Source organism: Mustela nivalis (assembly GCF_964662115.1).
Source record: "Mustela nivalis genome assembly, chromosome: 1".
Lineage (NCBI taxonomy): Eukaryota > Metazoa > Chordata > Mammalia > Carnivora > Mustelidae > Mustela > Mustela nivalis.
This window is the reverse complement of record NC_139020.1, coordinates 8,291,545-8,306,900: the sequence shown is the minus strand read 5'-3', so window position 1 is coordinate 8,306,900 and position 15,356 is coordinate 8,291,545. Positions and strand designations below refer to the sequence as shown.

Here is a 15,356-nt window from a genome sequence, read left to right as displayed (position 1 = left end):
TGAGCCCAAACTGTACAGAAAAATCTTAAAGTTTATTTTGGTAGACTTGCTTTTTATAGGCATTGGCTTAAAGTGATTACTTTTCTGAGACAGTTCTTTGGAAAAGGTAAAAATGCGAAGGTTTAAAATTTCAGATGTGCATAGTAATAACCCAGGAATGAGGATTCTCCCGTTCTGCCTGTTAAGAGCAAAGAGATCTTCCAGAATGCAAGCCGAAAATGTCCGCCTGTGTATCCTGAAGCTGCCGGATGAGGCTGGCTTCTCTCCTGGTTACCAGGCTCGAGGGCAGGGGCAAGTACACAGGCCATCCCCGCGGGTGTATGGGGGTGCACGGACTGGAGGCTGCATGCAACACCCCCTCCACGTTTGTCCCCCCCCCCATCACCCACTTGATCCCACATCGGGCCAAGTTTGCAGCCCACCGGCTGTTTCAGACCAGAAACGAATCCTTCAATTTCGCCCAAGGTCAAGGGGCACTGCTTCAGCAGGGAAGGCCGTCTGGAAAATAAAATATGAACGAGGGAAAACTTTCTTGTGCATCTTCAGGGGGCGCTTTCCCACAGTTTCCCCTGAAATCTGCAGCCAACCCGCAAGGGAGGAGGTCTTGTTTTGTTTTTTTTTCTTTTTTACATAACCAGGTAGATGCTCAAGGGCAGCCTCTAAACTTGGGAGCAAATCCAGTGTCCTGGCAACGCAGGCCAATCCTGAGTTCAGTTGCCATGTTTTAAAGACTAGGAAGATAATGGAACGTTTCTGTTAAGACCTGAAAGTTCCTTGAGATCGGAGATGGCCGGGTGCCCGAAGGCCCCCAATCCATGAGGGTAGTGTAGCAAGTAGATAATTTCTCTAATGCGAAGAGCTCTAAGGAAGATGCTTTTATTCAGCTGTTCTCTAGGAAGCAGAATTTCATAAGTCTTTGGTTCACAGGCGGCAAGAGCGGGTTTACGGAAAATGTAGCATCTGCTTCGAGTCTCTATTTTGTCTCCCCCAAGACAACTGTGTGGCGGCACACGTAAGGAACAGTCTTGAAAGCACAGAGAACAAGCCGTATGCCCGGAACATCTCCCATCTGCACTGACACGGCCACACATCATTAGTTTTAATTTACAGAAAGGAAATTAAATGATAACATTTTTCCCCCAAAGCAGAACTGTCTAGAACGGGACTTCAGCTTAAAACAAAACACAGCATGTTTTTCATTAAAGAACCCCCCAAAGAAATTCAAACAGTACCAATGGCAGAGCCCTGAGAGACGACTGGCCTTATATTACAAAGTTTGAGAAATGAAACTTGCAACATTAGCCTGGAGATCTTTCCTCCGGACGATATTGTGCAGATGCCCTCTCTAAAGTGAGTCCATTTGGTGATTCTGGGGGTGCTGTGGGCTTTGACTGAAACTTGTCACTAGTTCCAAACGAAGACTTGGACACTTAGGAGAGAGCAGTATTTTGGTGTTTTTTGTTTTCGTTTTTTGTGGTTTTTTTTTTTTGTTGTTTTGAGAAAAATAGTTCTAATGGAAGCCTTATTTGCAAAAATTACTTCTGAAGTTCTTTTAAAGTTACATTTCCAAAAAAACACATATGGGGTTGGTGTACTTAAGCAAACATGCTGTTTTCCCCCACTTCCTATGGTGCTGCTTATGCCTGGCTAAAGGTAGGCACATTTTATACTGAAAACCACAGTTTCTGGAATTAGCCCGACTGGAGGAAGCCGGTACTCGTGAACAATAAGGGGATTCTGTTCAAAGCTGAGAGCTCCATCCAGTTTTCCTTCCACTAATTTCAGTTGGGACTGGCAGGAAGAGAGAAAAGTGGGCAAAAAAATCGGCCTTTTAAGGCTGAAAAGTAATGTGTCTGATTCCCAAGTTCAGCAGAGATAGGAGTGACATGGAAAAAGCATGGAGTGCATCTGGAAATCGCAAATGCATATCAAAAGGTTTCCTTTCTTTTGTTCTTCCAAGGAGACTTTTAGGGCATCGATCTTGAACATCTTCTTTTAAAGCTTCACACACACACACACACACACCCTCCCTCTTAAATGATGGTGTTCGGTATCAGTTGCATTTTGTTTCTCGGCAATTTAGGGAAGGGGGGGCAAAAAAAATTATGACTTACAAATAAAATGCCACGTACATGTACATTCTGTACACCAAATGGTCTTTCCGGAATGCTGCCAATTTCAAAGTGAGCCTAAAGCTCCAAATCCTCTGTGGTGTGTGGGATGAGGGAGTCTTCTCTCCAGCTGCTGGGACCCCAATCATCCACCCCACAAGCACGGGAGGCCTAATTGTGGACCGTGAACTTGATCCTATCCCTTCAGAATCTGCAGTAATTCAAACTTACGAAAAAGAAGCTCATAGATTCTTGTCGAAGTCAGTCACTGATTCCCTCCACAAGGTCACTGCAAGCACGCCGGGGACACCCATCTCGGGCACCGTTGCTGGACCGCCAAACCCCGGGGCTCAGAGTCAACGCTCCGAAGTCTACCAACTCTTTCCTCATTAACAAAAAAAATAAAACCACCACCAAGTGCCAACGTGTGTTCCTCTAGGAAAACCCCTCCCTGAATGTTCATAAAGGGTGTTACCAAACCTCTGCTCCATCCCCGGCCTGGGCCCGGACGCTTGTTTTGATTTGTTTTTTAATAGTCTGGAGTGCAGGTCTTGGCTACTGGGGAAACAGCTGAATTATTCCGTTGCTGTTTTCCAAATAAAAACTTTCTTCTTTTTTTTTTTTTTTTTTTGCCAATACACACACATCCAAGCCCAAGACGGGAAAGGATTTCGCACGTGCGGCCGCGCCTCACTGAACGAAGTCTCCGCTTGCCATCTCTCTGCCTCAGGACGTCTGCGACCGCCAAGGGAAAGGGCAGCAGACAGAGCAACATGAAGGAATTATGCGGGTTAATTGGAGGGAGAGCACTTGCGCTCACAACTTCTAAAACCGTTTTCCAGATCCTCGGGCTAGGAAAGGGCAGTGGGAATGACCTGGAATGCTCGCTGGGGAGGCGCTGCGGGCCCTCTCACTGCCCGGGGCCGCCCCCCGCAGGCCCCCGGGGCCCCGCTACTGCTGTTTGGGGAGGATGAGGTTTCTCAGCATGTCGAAGGAGTTGCCGTCGGGATGCACGGTCACCACCTTGCCGTCCTTCTCCTCGACCTGAAGGAACCCGGAGTCATCCAGGCCGACTATCCACACCTCTGGCCCCTCCAGGCCTCCCAGGCGGACGCGCTGGCCACTGTATGTGAGGAATAGCAGAGAGTCAGCGGGAAAAGTAATGCAGCGTCTGCAGACAGGCGGCTAAGTACTCACCCCTCCGGCGGGGGGGATGGGGAGGGGTGAGTGGGAGAGAGAAAACGCTTTGACTTTCACTGGTCCCGCCTGAACTGTTTTGCTAGCTACTAGAAAATCAGGGTGATGGAACTGGGGATGGGAACTTCTACCAATGGGGAGCATAGCCTTGCTCCTAATTCTGATCATCTGATCATTCGGATGGTGATTTGTCCAAGCTGTTCCCCCCCCCAGCACTTTTAAGAACTGCTGTGCCATTCTAGGTGTTTGGGCTGAAGCAGCTGAGCTGGAAAGTGGATTTTCCAAAACAAAGCTGGTACCATCAATGGCAAGTTGAACCCACTCTAACGCTGCTGCTGCTTCTTCTTTTTTTTTAATACAAGGCTTTTTTTTTTTTTTTTTTTTTTTTTAAGATTTCATCTATCTGTTTGACAGACAGAGATCACAAGTAGGCAGAGAGGCAGGCAGAGAGAGGGGGGGAAGTAGGCTCCCTGCCGAGCAGTGAGTCCGATGCGAGACTCGATCCCAGGACCCTGGGATCATGACCTGAGCCAAAGGCAGAGGCTTAACCCATTGAGCCACCCAGGCACCCCTAACGCTGCTTCTTTTAATATTTTCCAAATTCACCTGTCAAGTCACATCCCTGTTAATAGTTTCTAAAATAGAGGGTGCACCCCAGTGCTCCCCACCCCCCCTTATTTTCATTTGGAAGAATTTTAAACCTACAGAAAAGTCGAAGACACAGGACAAGGACCCCAGAATCCCCCTCCGCTTACATTCATACCAACTGAGAACATTCTCCATACTCGCTTTCTCTCTTCATGTGCACACACACACACAGGCTTTTTTGCTGACATTTAAAAATAAGTTGCAGGCATCATGACACTTTATACTTAAACACTTCAGCATGTACCTCCTAAGAACCATCTCCCACAAAACCAGAATGCTATTATCACCCTCGAGAAGCCTAATCTCCATACAGTAACATCTAGCAGATAGTTCATGTTTCAATTTCCCCATTGCCCCATTAATATCATTTGTGGCGATTTCGGCTCATCCAGGAGCTAATTATGAATCACATTTTGCATTTAGTTGCCATGCCTCTTTACTCTCAAACAAACCTCCGACCTTTTTATTTTGTGTGTTTGAAGACCTGGACGTTTGTGATGTGTTAGCGGCCTACTGGTATCCACCACGCTTCCCAGGCTCCAAGTGCCCGCCAACCCCCCGAGCACGTGTTAAAACGTGAATGTTCAGCCAGCCTCAGAGTTTCTGATTTAGGACGGTCCGTTTCTAACAAGTTCCCAGGTGAAGGTGCTCCCATCCCCCTGGGGGATCTCACTTTGAAAATGGTTGTTATCTAGAATGTTCTAGAATTTTTTTTTTTTAACAATGTTCTAGAATTTAACAAGTGTTTGTTTCCTCACGTTAGGCTCCACTTAAACATGCTGGAAAACTCTCAGGTGAGGCTGTGTTTTGCCCAGAGCATCCCACCAGCAGGCACGGGATGTCAGTCCTCCACCCCCCGACCCCCTCACCCCTGGTATTGCTGATGGTAACTGGCTTAACATGGTAGATGCCAGTTTTCTCCATCAGAAAGGTAAAAAATAATTATCTAGGGGTGCCTGGGTATCTCAGTGGGTTAAAGCCTCTGCCTTCGGCTCAGGTCATGATCTCGGGTCCTTGGATCGAGGCTCGCATTGGGCTCTCTGCTCAGCAGGGAGCCTGCTTCCTCCTCTCTCTCTGCCTACCTCTCTGCCTACTTGTGATCTCTGTCAAGTATATAAATAAAATCTTTAAAAAAAATTATCTAGGGGTACCTGAAGGGTGCGGTCGGTTAAGCGTCCAACTCTTGGTGTCAGCTCAGGTCGTGATGGCAGGGTTGTGGGATGGAGCCCCGTGCTGAGCTCCAAGCTTGGTGCAGAGTCTGCCTGAGACTCTCCCTTTCCCTCTGTGCCTCCCCCTGCTTGCGCGTGCTCTCTCTCCAAAATAAATAAATCTTTTTAAAAAATTACCTAGATCTGTGTTTAATTTCCTGTTTTAGGATACTGAACAAGTCACTTAATGAAGACATTTTAAAAGGAAGATGGGCCAGCACTGACCTGTGTATCCAATACTTATAATAAAGGGGAAGGACGCCATTGGGCCCTTTGTCCTGAAAGGTGTCGATCAGTTTCTCCAGCACAGTCACAGTTCTGGCGATGAGACTGTCGGTTCTTAAGGGCTTCAGCTCTGCGTTGTGTTGCTTATTGTATTCTGTGATGAGATCATTGATGCAGATGGTGGGGTTGCTGTTACTCACGTTAAATCCGCAGCCTGCGCAAAAAAAGTAGAAAAACATGAGCAGCTCAACGTACGGAGGTCGTCGCACGTTCCTCTCAACCCCCTGGAAGAAGTTCCAGCCTTTATAACTGCCTCTCTGCTTCCTTTCCCTTATTTCAAATTTACCATCTCTGGCCACTTAAAGAATGACTTATTGGGGCACCGGGGGCGGGGGGTGCTGCTGGTTGAATGCCCAACTCTCAGTTTTAGCTCAGGTCGTGATCTCAGAGTCATGAGATTGAGCCCCACGTGGGGCTCCCCGTTCAACGCAGTGTCTGCTTAACGTTCTTTCTCCTCCTCCCTGTGCCCCATGCCCTGCGTCCTACTCTCGCTCTCTCCAATGAATGAATAAATCTTTAAAAAATAAATGAATGACTTGTGTCTTTGGGACCATCTTCCTTTTCATTGTTCCTTTAGTATCCTTGTCCAAGGATTATCTTCATCCACCCCAACCTTGCTGCAGATCGGTTTGGTGTGTGTGGCGGGGGGAACCCAGCCAGATTCGATTCAGTTACACAGAAGCTCTGAACGGGGCAAAGCTCCTTGGAATGGCCTCTGAAACAGTGCTTCCTGGGGTCTCGCCAAGAACTGTGGCTCTGCACCGAGCCCAAGAGAAAGTAAAACGTCCCATTTCTTTTCCGACTTGAATAACAAAACACATGCCTGAAAATACAGAATCTCCCTCAGGTCTTAAGGCATAAACTCTGGATTCAGAGATTTCAAACCTTGGTTATGGCATAACCCTAGAACACATCCTTTCCTGCGTGATCCTTGGAAGTCTTTGGTGCTAGGGTTACGCTGCTGGCAGGGGGCCAACCCATGTTCAGTGGCTCTTTCATAGGACTCCTAACCCAGAGCTCAGGAAAGGGAGTCACCAGCAGTGGGTCTGAATGGGCTTGTCTCTGCTGATACTTAATACCGCCATCCTCTCCAGGAGAGTGGGAGTCTTTGAGAAGCCGAACCTCGGTTTTCAACAGGGCCCTCAATCAACCTCAAAGAGGTCTTCCATAAGAAATGAAATATTGCAGGAACTAAGCAGTGAGACGCTCTTGTTTTCAGTGCCTCTGAGACAAAAATTCCCTAAATCCTTGCCTCCGACAGAATGATGACATTTACAAGAACGGTGGAGAACAGTATTCTTCAGAAGATGTTCTGGGCCATTTTCAGTGTGAAGGGAAGGACTGATTGGCCTCAGTTTGCGGGGGGCGGGGGGCTTAAATATGCTGGCTATTAAAATATAAAGTAATGTAAATTACATCTGGAAAAAGAGAATAAGTAACTCTGGCAACAGGAAAGAATCGGCAATTCTTCATTTGTTCTCCAACAACACACAGTACGGGCACGTAAGGCATTCAATTAAGTGCATATGGTGCTGAAAAACCTCCCTTCTGTTCAGAAAATTCAGAGTCCTGGGGAAAACAGCCGCACTGACTACTGCCAGCTCGGGCCATGTCTTTCCAAGGACAAGAGGGCACCCCTCCGGGGGAATGACTCTTTCCTCCTGTCCCCCATCCCATGGCCTTAAGAATTGAAATAAAAACCATGAATTCCCCCCTACAGGACCATGTTTCCTTTCCCCGACACTGACAGAAGCCATCCCCAGACCTCCCTGATATCTCTGGGCGCTGGCTCTGGAACATTTGCATCTAGCCTAGTGAATGCATTTAAAAATGGGACCCAGATCAAAAAAAAAAAAAAAAAAAAAAAAAAATGGGACCCAGAGCTGGAGACTGAAGCAGCTGGCCCAGGATAACATTGCCAGTTGGTGGCAGAGCTGGAAACCAGCTTTGCACTTTCTGGCTGGTACTTCCCAAAGACACATCATCACACGTTTTCCTGCCCATTACTCATTTCTGAACAGTAAGTTCTCCCGGACATTAGGGAGAAGCTGAGAGTCAGAGGGGCAGGAGCCCAAGAACTTCTGAAACTGTGTCTGCATCCTTCTTGCCTGATGTGGATGTGCTGAGGGGAAACGGGATTCTGCACCTGACCTTCGGTCTGACCTTGACCAGCCTGGAGCATCTTCTGAAGGTCAAATAACAAAAAACCAAAAAAGTCCAAAAACCCACACAACTTTTTCACGGCTGGGGAAGGTTCAATTGAGAATGCAAAAAGCACCAGCAGCCCCGTCCTTGAAGATAGCTTTCTTTTCTTATTACAAAATGGCATGTTAAATGTTTATTTTCACCACTTCTAATTCGACAAGAAGCCGGCGTGTGGAGAGGTGCAGGAAAAAGCCTATTTGATGTGGTACCGATTTGGTGGTTTCCATGGCCAGAGACAGGAACGCTAAACCTCTGGACGGGGCTTTCAACCAATCTGGCCTGTTTTGCATACATATTGTGCTCCGTAACTCAAGAGTCAAAAGAAAAAGTAATCCCATATGATAATCCACTCCCCTCAAGGTAGTCATGTAGAAACCATTTTTATTTTTGTTTTTCTTCATTGAAAAATGTGGACGAAAGGCTTTCACAACTCACCAATGAGTATATAAAATGTTTCTCCCAAAAGCGTCGAGTTAACCAGAACTCCACCAAGCTTCATGAGGTCACTGTAATAAATATCATTGGGCCATTTCACGCGTAGGTTGATATCCTAAAGGGAAATGTGCACGTTAATCAAGCCATCACGGGACACAAAGGGGCCGGGAGCAGTCATCCAGCTAAAAGGAAGATGAGTAGGAGACTCTGGAATCTTATGGAACATAGGATCTCATCCTTGCCTCTTGTTCTGATGGCCAGTCCCTTTTTTGGGACAATCCAGTGGTCAAGGACCACCTTGGGGCCAGGAGAGAGACCTACAGATGACACCTGGCATAATAAATCTGGCATTCTCGCCACAGCCCCGCACTCTCCATTATCCCAGGTCGGTGGCAACCCTGAGCCCAGGAAGCCTAGTGGTGCCATTTACCCAATGGTATTTGCTCCCCTTGGGTCTCTGTGTCTCGTTTTGGTAGTTCTCACATTTCAAACTTTGCAGCCTTTGTATGGTGATCTGTGGTCTGCAGTGATGACTGGCTGAAGGTTCCGATGATGGTGACCATTTTGGGGCCATAACGTATCTTTTAATCAAGGTATGTAAGTACACTGTTTTTTGGACAGAATGCTATTACACACTTAATAGACCACGGTGTGGGGTAAATGTGACTTTTATATGCCTCAGGAGACCAAAACTCTATTGTGGTGATTTGGAACCGAACCTGCAATGTCTTCAAGGGGTCCCCATGTCAACAGCCACCCCCGCGGAGTGCCTGCTGTGTGCGGGGGGCAGGGTGCAGAAAGACCGAAATACGCGCAAGGTTCTTTTTCCTTAAGGAGCTCACGCTCAAGAGAGAAAGATGTCCCAAGTTAACCACTGTCACCAAGGGTGGGTAGAAATGTCTCAAGTAGAATCCGAGAGAGATACAGAGAAAGAACCTGGTTCACCAGGTTATCACCAAAGGCCTCAACCAACTGCCTACAGCCAACAGGTAACAGAATGGATTTGTTCTGAGGCTCGCTACCTCTGTCTAGAAGCAAACCTGGGCAGTCCGGCCTGGGCCTTCCAGTCATGGTCACAGTGGAATGGTCCAAGGGCGGACACTGCCTTGAGCTGGGCCCCCCCCCAACCTCCACCTCCTGCTGCAAATCTTAAGCAGGGACACAGAGACTGACTGGGTGAGACCCAGTGGATGCCAGAGCTGCCGGGCCTCCAGGGCCTGGGGTTGGGAGCCAGGTAGGGCCATGTGTAGGGAAAAGAAGAAAATCTGGAAGAAAAACACTCCGCGGAATAAACCAAAAGACTGCAGAATATCAGGTGGTCTCCGATCCCACAATGCTGGCTCTTCCTTCCCTGAGGGCCTGCCCGGCACTGAGCCCCACCTCAGCACTGGTCTGTAGGTTACTTACCCCAAACCCACGTGGCGGTACTAGTTTCACTTCTATTTAACAAGGAAGACACTGAAGCGGGGAGAGACTGGCCTGGCTGGCCTGAGGTTACACTCAGAAGCGGCAGAGCTGAGATTTGAACCCAGGGCTTTCTGATACCCCCGCCCACCCCCGCCAGGTGCTTAACACTAGCTATGTAACCTGCTGCAACCAAGAAATTCCTTTCTTTCCCTCTAACAAAGCCTTCTTTGCATGGTGGCCAGACAGAATGCGTTTCTGTTCTTCAGAAGCTCGTCTGCCTTAGCAGAGCGCTCTAGGTGGGAGAAGAAAGCAGAAAAAGTGTAAGTAAGCGGAGGGTGTGCACCAGGACCTGTAACCGGCAGGGAGTTTGGTGGTTTTTTCTGTGGTTGAACAGGGATCTCAGTGGGGGTGCCTGCTGCCACCTTGTCCCAGGGGACGCGGGGCAATACAGGAGGCGTTTCTGGTCACTCTCCCAGGTCCCTTTCTCTGTCCTCTCTTGCCCTTCTATTTTATTTCACATTTTCAGACCTAGTTAGTTAAAGCTGCAGCTTATGGAATCGTGGGTTCTCATGCACGTAAACAATGCCCTCTATTTCAAGACACAGAGAAAGGCTGCATGCTTCTGTCTCACTATCTCAATCATTTATTCGAACAGCTGCAGCGGGCCTCCAGGCATATAGCACTGTGTTAGGCCCTTTGGAACAGGCAGAAAACGAATCCTGCGTTCAAATCGCTGGTTACTTTACAGGAGATGGCACAGGGACACGAATCACTCTGCTTCCGAGCGATCCATGCGAGACACCGTAAAAGCAGCTCAGAACTGCAAAATGCCCAAAGGTTACTCAGAGGAAGGAGTTTGTAGCCAGAGGTTTCTGGTAATGGCACCGGAGCTGGGCCTCCAGGGCAAACAGAACTTGCAGGGGCGGCGAGGAGCAGAAGCAGGAATGTGGGGGTGCAGGGCTCCAGGCACCTGGCGGGGACCTCGCGGACAGAAGGAACTGCGGGACAGACAGCAGGCAACGCCACTCGGATTCTGGAAGGAACAGCAGGCGTTCCCGGGACACCAGCTCTGGTCCAGGGAGACGGTCACAATCTGTGTGCTGACAGGGACATCTGGCCAAGGACGTAAGAAAGGCAAACTCTATGCAACTGGGGCCTATTCCAACCATCCTGGAGCTGTACTGTGTCGGCCAGACGGCTCTGTCCAAAAGCAACACTGAGGGGGAGGGGAGGCTGGGGATGGGGTAACTGGGGGATGGGCATTAAGGGGGGCACGTGACGGAATGAGCACGGGGTGTTGTAGGCAACTGATGAGTCACTACATTCTACCCCGGAAACTAATAATACAATATTTGTGCATTAAATTGAATTTAAATAAAACATTTTAGAAAATACTAAGAAAGTGAATGCTAAAAGTTCTCATTGCAAGGGGAGAAAATGCTTTTTGGGTGACTTGATGCAGTAATTAGTCCCCAATATATGTATGCCAAGTCATTAGGCTGTACACCTCAAATTTACTCGGTAGAGTTTGTTAATTCTATCTCAGTAAAACTGAAAGTAAAATAAAACCAGAATAAACCCAATCCCAAACCAAAGTCCACCACACAGGTGAGATTGAGCTGCACAAATGCAGAAACAGGACAGGAACCTGGGTGGGAGCTCCTCAAGGAGCAGGAGGAGGCATAACGCCCCCCCCGCCACCCCCCTTCCCAGAGGGCAAGCTTCCCACCTCCCATCTCGCTGCCCACAGTGCCTGGCACAGCCTCCCGGCCCAGGAGGCGCTCAGAGAATGCTCGCTCAGTGAACATGTGAGGCTACAAGGTCATGATCAAAGCCAGGAAAAGCTAAACAGACTCACTGAAATTTTAAATTTTATTTATATATTTTTTTCTTGTTTCCTGCCATTTTTTTCATTTCCTTTTTAAAATTTAAATTCAATTAATTAACATAGTGTATATTATTAGTTTCAGAAGTAGAGTTCAGTGATTCATCAGTTTTATTGAACCCCCAGTGCTCATTATACCACATGCCCTCCTTAATGTCCATCACCCAGTTACCTCTTCCCCACCTCCTCCCATAATTTTACTTTTTTAAAGAAGATAATAATGCTTTATAATAGTTTGCATGAAATGATTAATATTGTTTTTTGCATGCTTTTCTTAATATTCTTCTTTTTAGAATATAATGCTTTATGATACATGAAATTAATAAATTTTTTTGCATATTTTTCTTAGCATTGTTCTTTTTTAAAAAACTTATTCAAATTCAATTTAGTTAACATATAGTATACTCTTAGCTTCAGGAGTAGAATTAGTGATTCATCAGTTGCATATAACACTCAGCGCTTGAGGGTTGCTGGAGGGGAGTGGATGGAGGAATGGGGTAATTGGGTGATGGGCATTAAGGAGGGCACTTAATGTAAACTTCAAATTTTTAAAAAAGATTTTATTTATTTACTGATCAGAGAGAGTGAGCGAGCACAAGAAGGGGGAATGGCAGGCAGAGAAGCAGGCTTCCCGCTGAGCAGGAAGTCTGATGTGGGACTCGATCCCATGACCTGAGCCCAAGGCAGACGTTCAACCAACTAAGCCACCCAGGCAACCTGATGTAAATTTTAAATTATTTTCCTAAGACTAAGGAACATGCTGCTAGGATTAAAAATACGTGCCCCATGACAGAGCTTTATCTTCTCAACTGCCTTCTATGAGGCTGACCTGTGAAGGTGTGTGACAGCTGGCGAAGCCCAGGCCCTCCTGACATAGAGCACAAGGATGCTGAACCCTGCTATAAACGTCACATTCCAGCGCGCGCACCAGGGACTCCGCGTGATCTGGGAAACACACACCCTAGTCCTACACACGGTGACCATGAGGCCACGGACCACGTCGGATGGGAGGACAGCTTCCCTGTTAACACGAGGTCAGGCCCCTTTGAAAGTAATGATCTTAGCCTCTTGCTTCAGGAATTAATACTATAATTGTGTTCAGCCTGATGCAAGAAATGTAGGTGGGAGGGAGGCTGGGGAGGAACCTCCTTTTGATATGATATTCACATGAAATTCGTCTAAGAAAACTACATTAATCACCCTCTTCCTTGTCTCCTTCCTAATTGATGCAGAAGCATCGATGGCAATGATGAAGCAGGCACCTCTGTCCCTACGGTGGGGAGCAGACACCCCAAATGAACCCACATGTTGAACCTGGGTAGCCATAGACAAGAGCTGTTCTGCTGAGCACAGACGGTGCTAAATGAAGAGAGGGACTGAGAAGGCTGTTGAGCTCCACACGATAAGCCTTTTCACCAGAAGACACAACAGTGTGGATGGCAGTCTGATGTGCTTCAGTTAAAGGAGGGGGAAAAAAGAGGCTTGCGCTAAGATGCTTGAGCAACCTGACAGTAGCACACAAAGGGAATTCTGGGAAATAAACCCATCCTGGTGAACCTGGAGCCACTGTAAGAGCTGACTGTGCTTTTAAAACTCCAGGAGCGAGGACTCTGCTGCCAGCTTGGCCAAGAGCCGCCTGCAACTCTACACGCAGGGTCATCTGGACACACCCACACACCAACCCCAACTGAGATCTGCACCCAGGGTGGGTTTGCAGGGTGGGCGGATCTCACATACCTGGTACTCAGGGATGGACCTCACCGCCTCCACCACGGCCAGGGACATCAGATGCTGGACGAATGGGATCCTCTGTCCCAGCTGGGATCTCAGCGGGATGGAGATGAGCAGGGTGGACAGGGCACACCCCAAGGGGCTCAGCCAAGCGTTTGCTCCCCGCCCTGGAACACAGAGGTCCCCATCAGGAAAGTGGCCACCTCGCCCCGTGGACAGTCCCATGCACCGTGCCCGAAAACGGGCCCCAGACTCAGAGCCCCACGTGTGATCGGCCCACACTGATGAAGATGCTTGGAGTTTCTGGGGCTGACTCCAGAACAGAGAAGCGTTTTAAAGTCTGGTGCTGTGTTGCTGAACGGTTTCTGGTAAGTCGTGGAGTGTTCTGCCTCAGTGAGCAGATCATTTACACTTTGATGATTCAAAGTCCTACAGGGTCTGAACATGACTGTGCGCTTAATTGTCACCATCTGGTAATGCCGGCAAAAACAGAGACAGCAGGGAAACCGGGCCGGGTCTGTCCTGGTCCAGGAGAGGTCCTGGACACCACCGTTTAGAAGTGACCCGTATTGTGGTGATGGTCCCACGACCCTGTGAAAATACTAAAGACCTCAGAATTGTATACTTTAATTGGGGGAACTGTATGGTCTGTGAGTTATATCTCACTGTTATACGGGGAGGAAGAAAGGAAGCAGACTTTAGAAAGTAATTATTAACTCTCAGAGTTATTTTTCCAAAAATAGAAGAAAAGAAAATGCTCAAAATGAGAGGAAGTTCTTTTACATTCTTTTTTTTAACCACCATATTGAGCCGCCCTACGCCACCCCAGCTTTGGATAAAATGAATTTTCTCTTTGAGTTATGTCCAAAAGACGTGTTCAAAGGAAAGAAGTGGGAAACAGTGAATTTCTTATTTCGTTCCTCCTTCTGAGAAAGGCATAAGAGCCTCTGAGAGTTAAAAGCACGTTTGGGTTGGCCTGGCACCACGGGGGCGGGGGCAGGGGGGCCAAGTGGCCCCCGAGCACAGAGTCTGCTTGTGGTTGGACCCCGGGTGGATTCTGGGAGGATGCGGGCTCTCGTTTCCGAGGGTCAGCAGGTGGCGGAAGCTGCGGGCAGCTTAGTGAAGGGGCACTGACCACTGGTCATGGACTTTGCCGTGCAGCTGGGGTGGGGGCTGGCAGACGAATGGGCTCTCCACGGGACACTCAACAGGGACCCAGAAGGCACCTCCCAGAGAACCTTCGGGCAAATAAATGTCTCTGTAACACAGTAACGATTCACACACTTGCAATGCTTACAATGTGTCTGAAAGAATTTACAAGATGTAGGTGACGGAATGTTAAAAGCATCCCCAGCGAATGTCCCGCGATTAATAACCATCCCGGTTCAAGAGAAAGCTTTAATTGTACCAAGACTCAGCCTTCTGATCAGTTTCCCTCCCTCTCCCTCCATTTTCGGGGGTCTGAAAACAAGCACTCCCGGCCTGAGTCTTCTCCATGATCAGCTCACCCTCCCAATCAGCAATCTGGCCACGAGAGGCGCAGATTTTAGAAAACAGAACAACAGAAACAATGACAAAAGATGACTGACCTTTGCCCTGCGTTTGGCGGACTGCGATGGCTATTAACCCCATTTCCTGCGGGATCTCAAACATCAACCTGCAAACGGTGGGAAAGACTGGTCAGCCAGAACAGGGACACGACCGCGGAGCTTACAGACCCTGTTTGCACTCATCTGCAGGGGTGCGTGGGGAAGAAAAAGGGCCATTTTCCGGGTCTCAAGGACTACTGACCCCATTCCCAGCCTCTGATAACAAAGGAGAAGAGACTAAGAAAACACCCTTGAATCAAAAAAGAGTGGGGTTGGGGGTGCCCGCCTGAGCTGTTAGTTCATTTAAGATGTTTTTGACTGGGGGCACCTGGGTGGCTCAGTCCTTAAGCCGCTGCCTTTGGCTCAGGTCATGATCCCAGGGTCCTGGGATCGAACCCCACATCGGGTTCCTTGCTCAACAGGAAGCCTGCTTCCCCCCTCCCACTCCCCCTGCTTCTGTTCCCTCTCTCATGTGTCTCTCTGCCAAATAAATAAATAAAATCCTAAAAAGAAAAAGAAAAAAAAAAGACATTGTTCGATTCTATTTCTTTGGAATATCCTATTGAGACGTTCTTTCTTTCCCCCCTGATGTGGTGTCCCTTCTCCAAGTGACAACTAGCAGTTCCTGACATTTGTTTCTACTTACGGTGTGTTT

General features: G+C 48.1%; 1 protein-coding gene across 1 annotated transcript in view; it reads right to left on the bottom strand.

Moving 5' to 3' along the window:
* Positions 1-13: 13 nt before the first annotated feature.
* HLCS (holocarboxylase synthetase) overlaps positions 14-15,356 on the bottom strand; it is a 205,010-nt gene continuing 189,667 nt past the window's right edge. The window contains exons 7-11 of the mRNA XM_082722771.1: positions 14,702-14,769; positions 13,119-13,279; positions 8,090-8,204; positions 5,390-5,603; positions 14-3,234 (exon numbers count right to left, since the gene is read on the bottom strand). Coding sequence (XP_082578897.1) covers positions 3,063-3,234; positions 5,390-5,603; positions 8,090-8,204; positions 13,119-13,279; positions 14,702-14,769 — 730 coding nt within the window. The 3' untranslated portion in view covers positions 14-3,062. The remainder of the gene's footprint in view (positions 3,235-5,389; positions 5,604-8,089; positions 8,205-13,118; positions 13,280-14,701; positions 14,770-15,356) is intronic.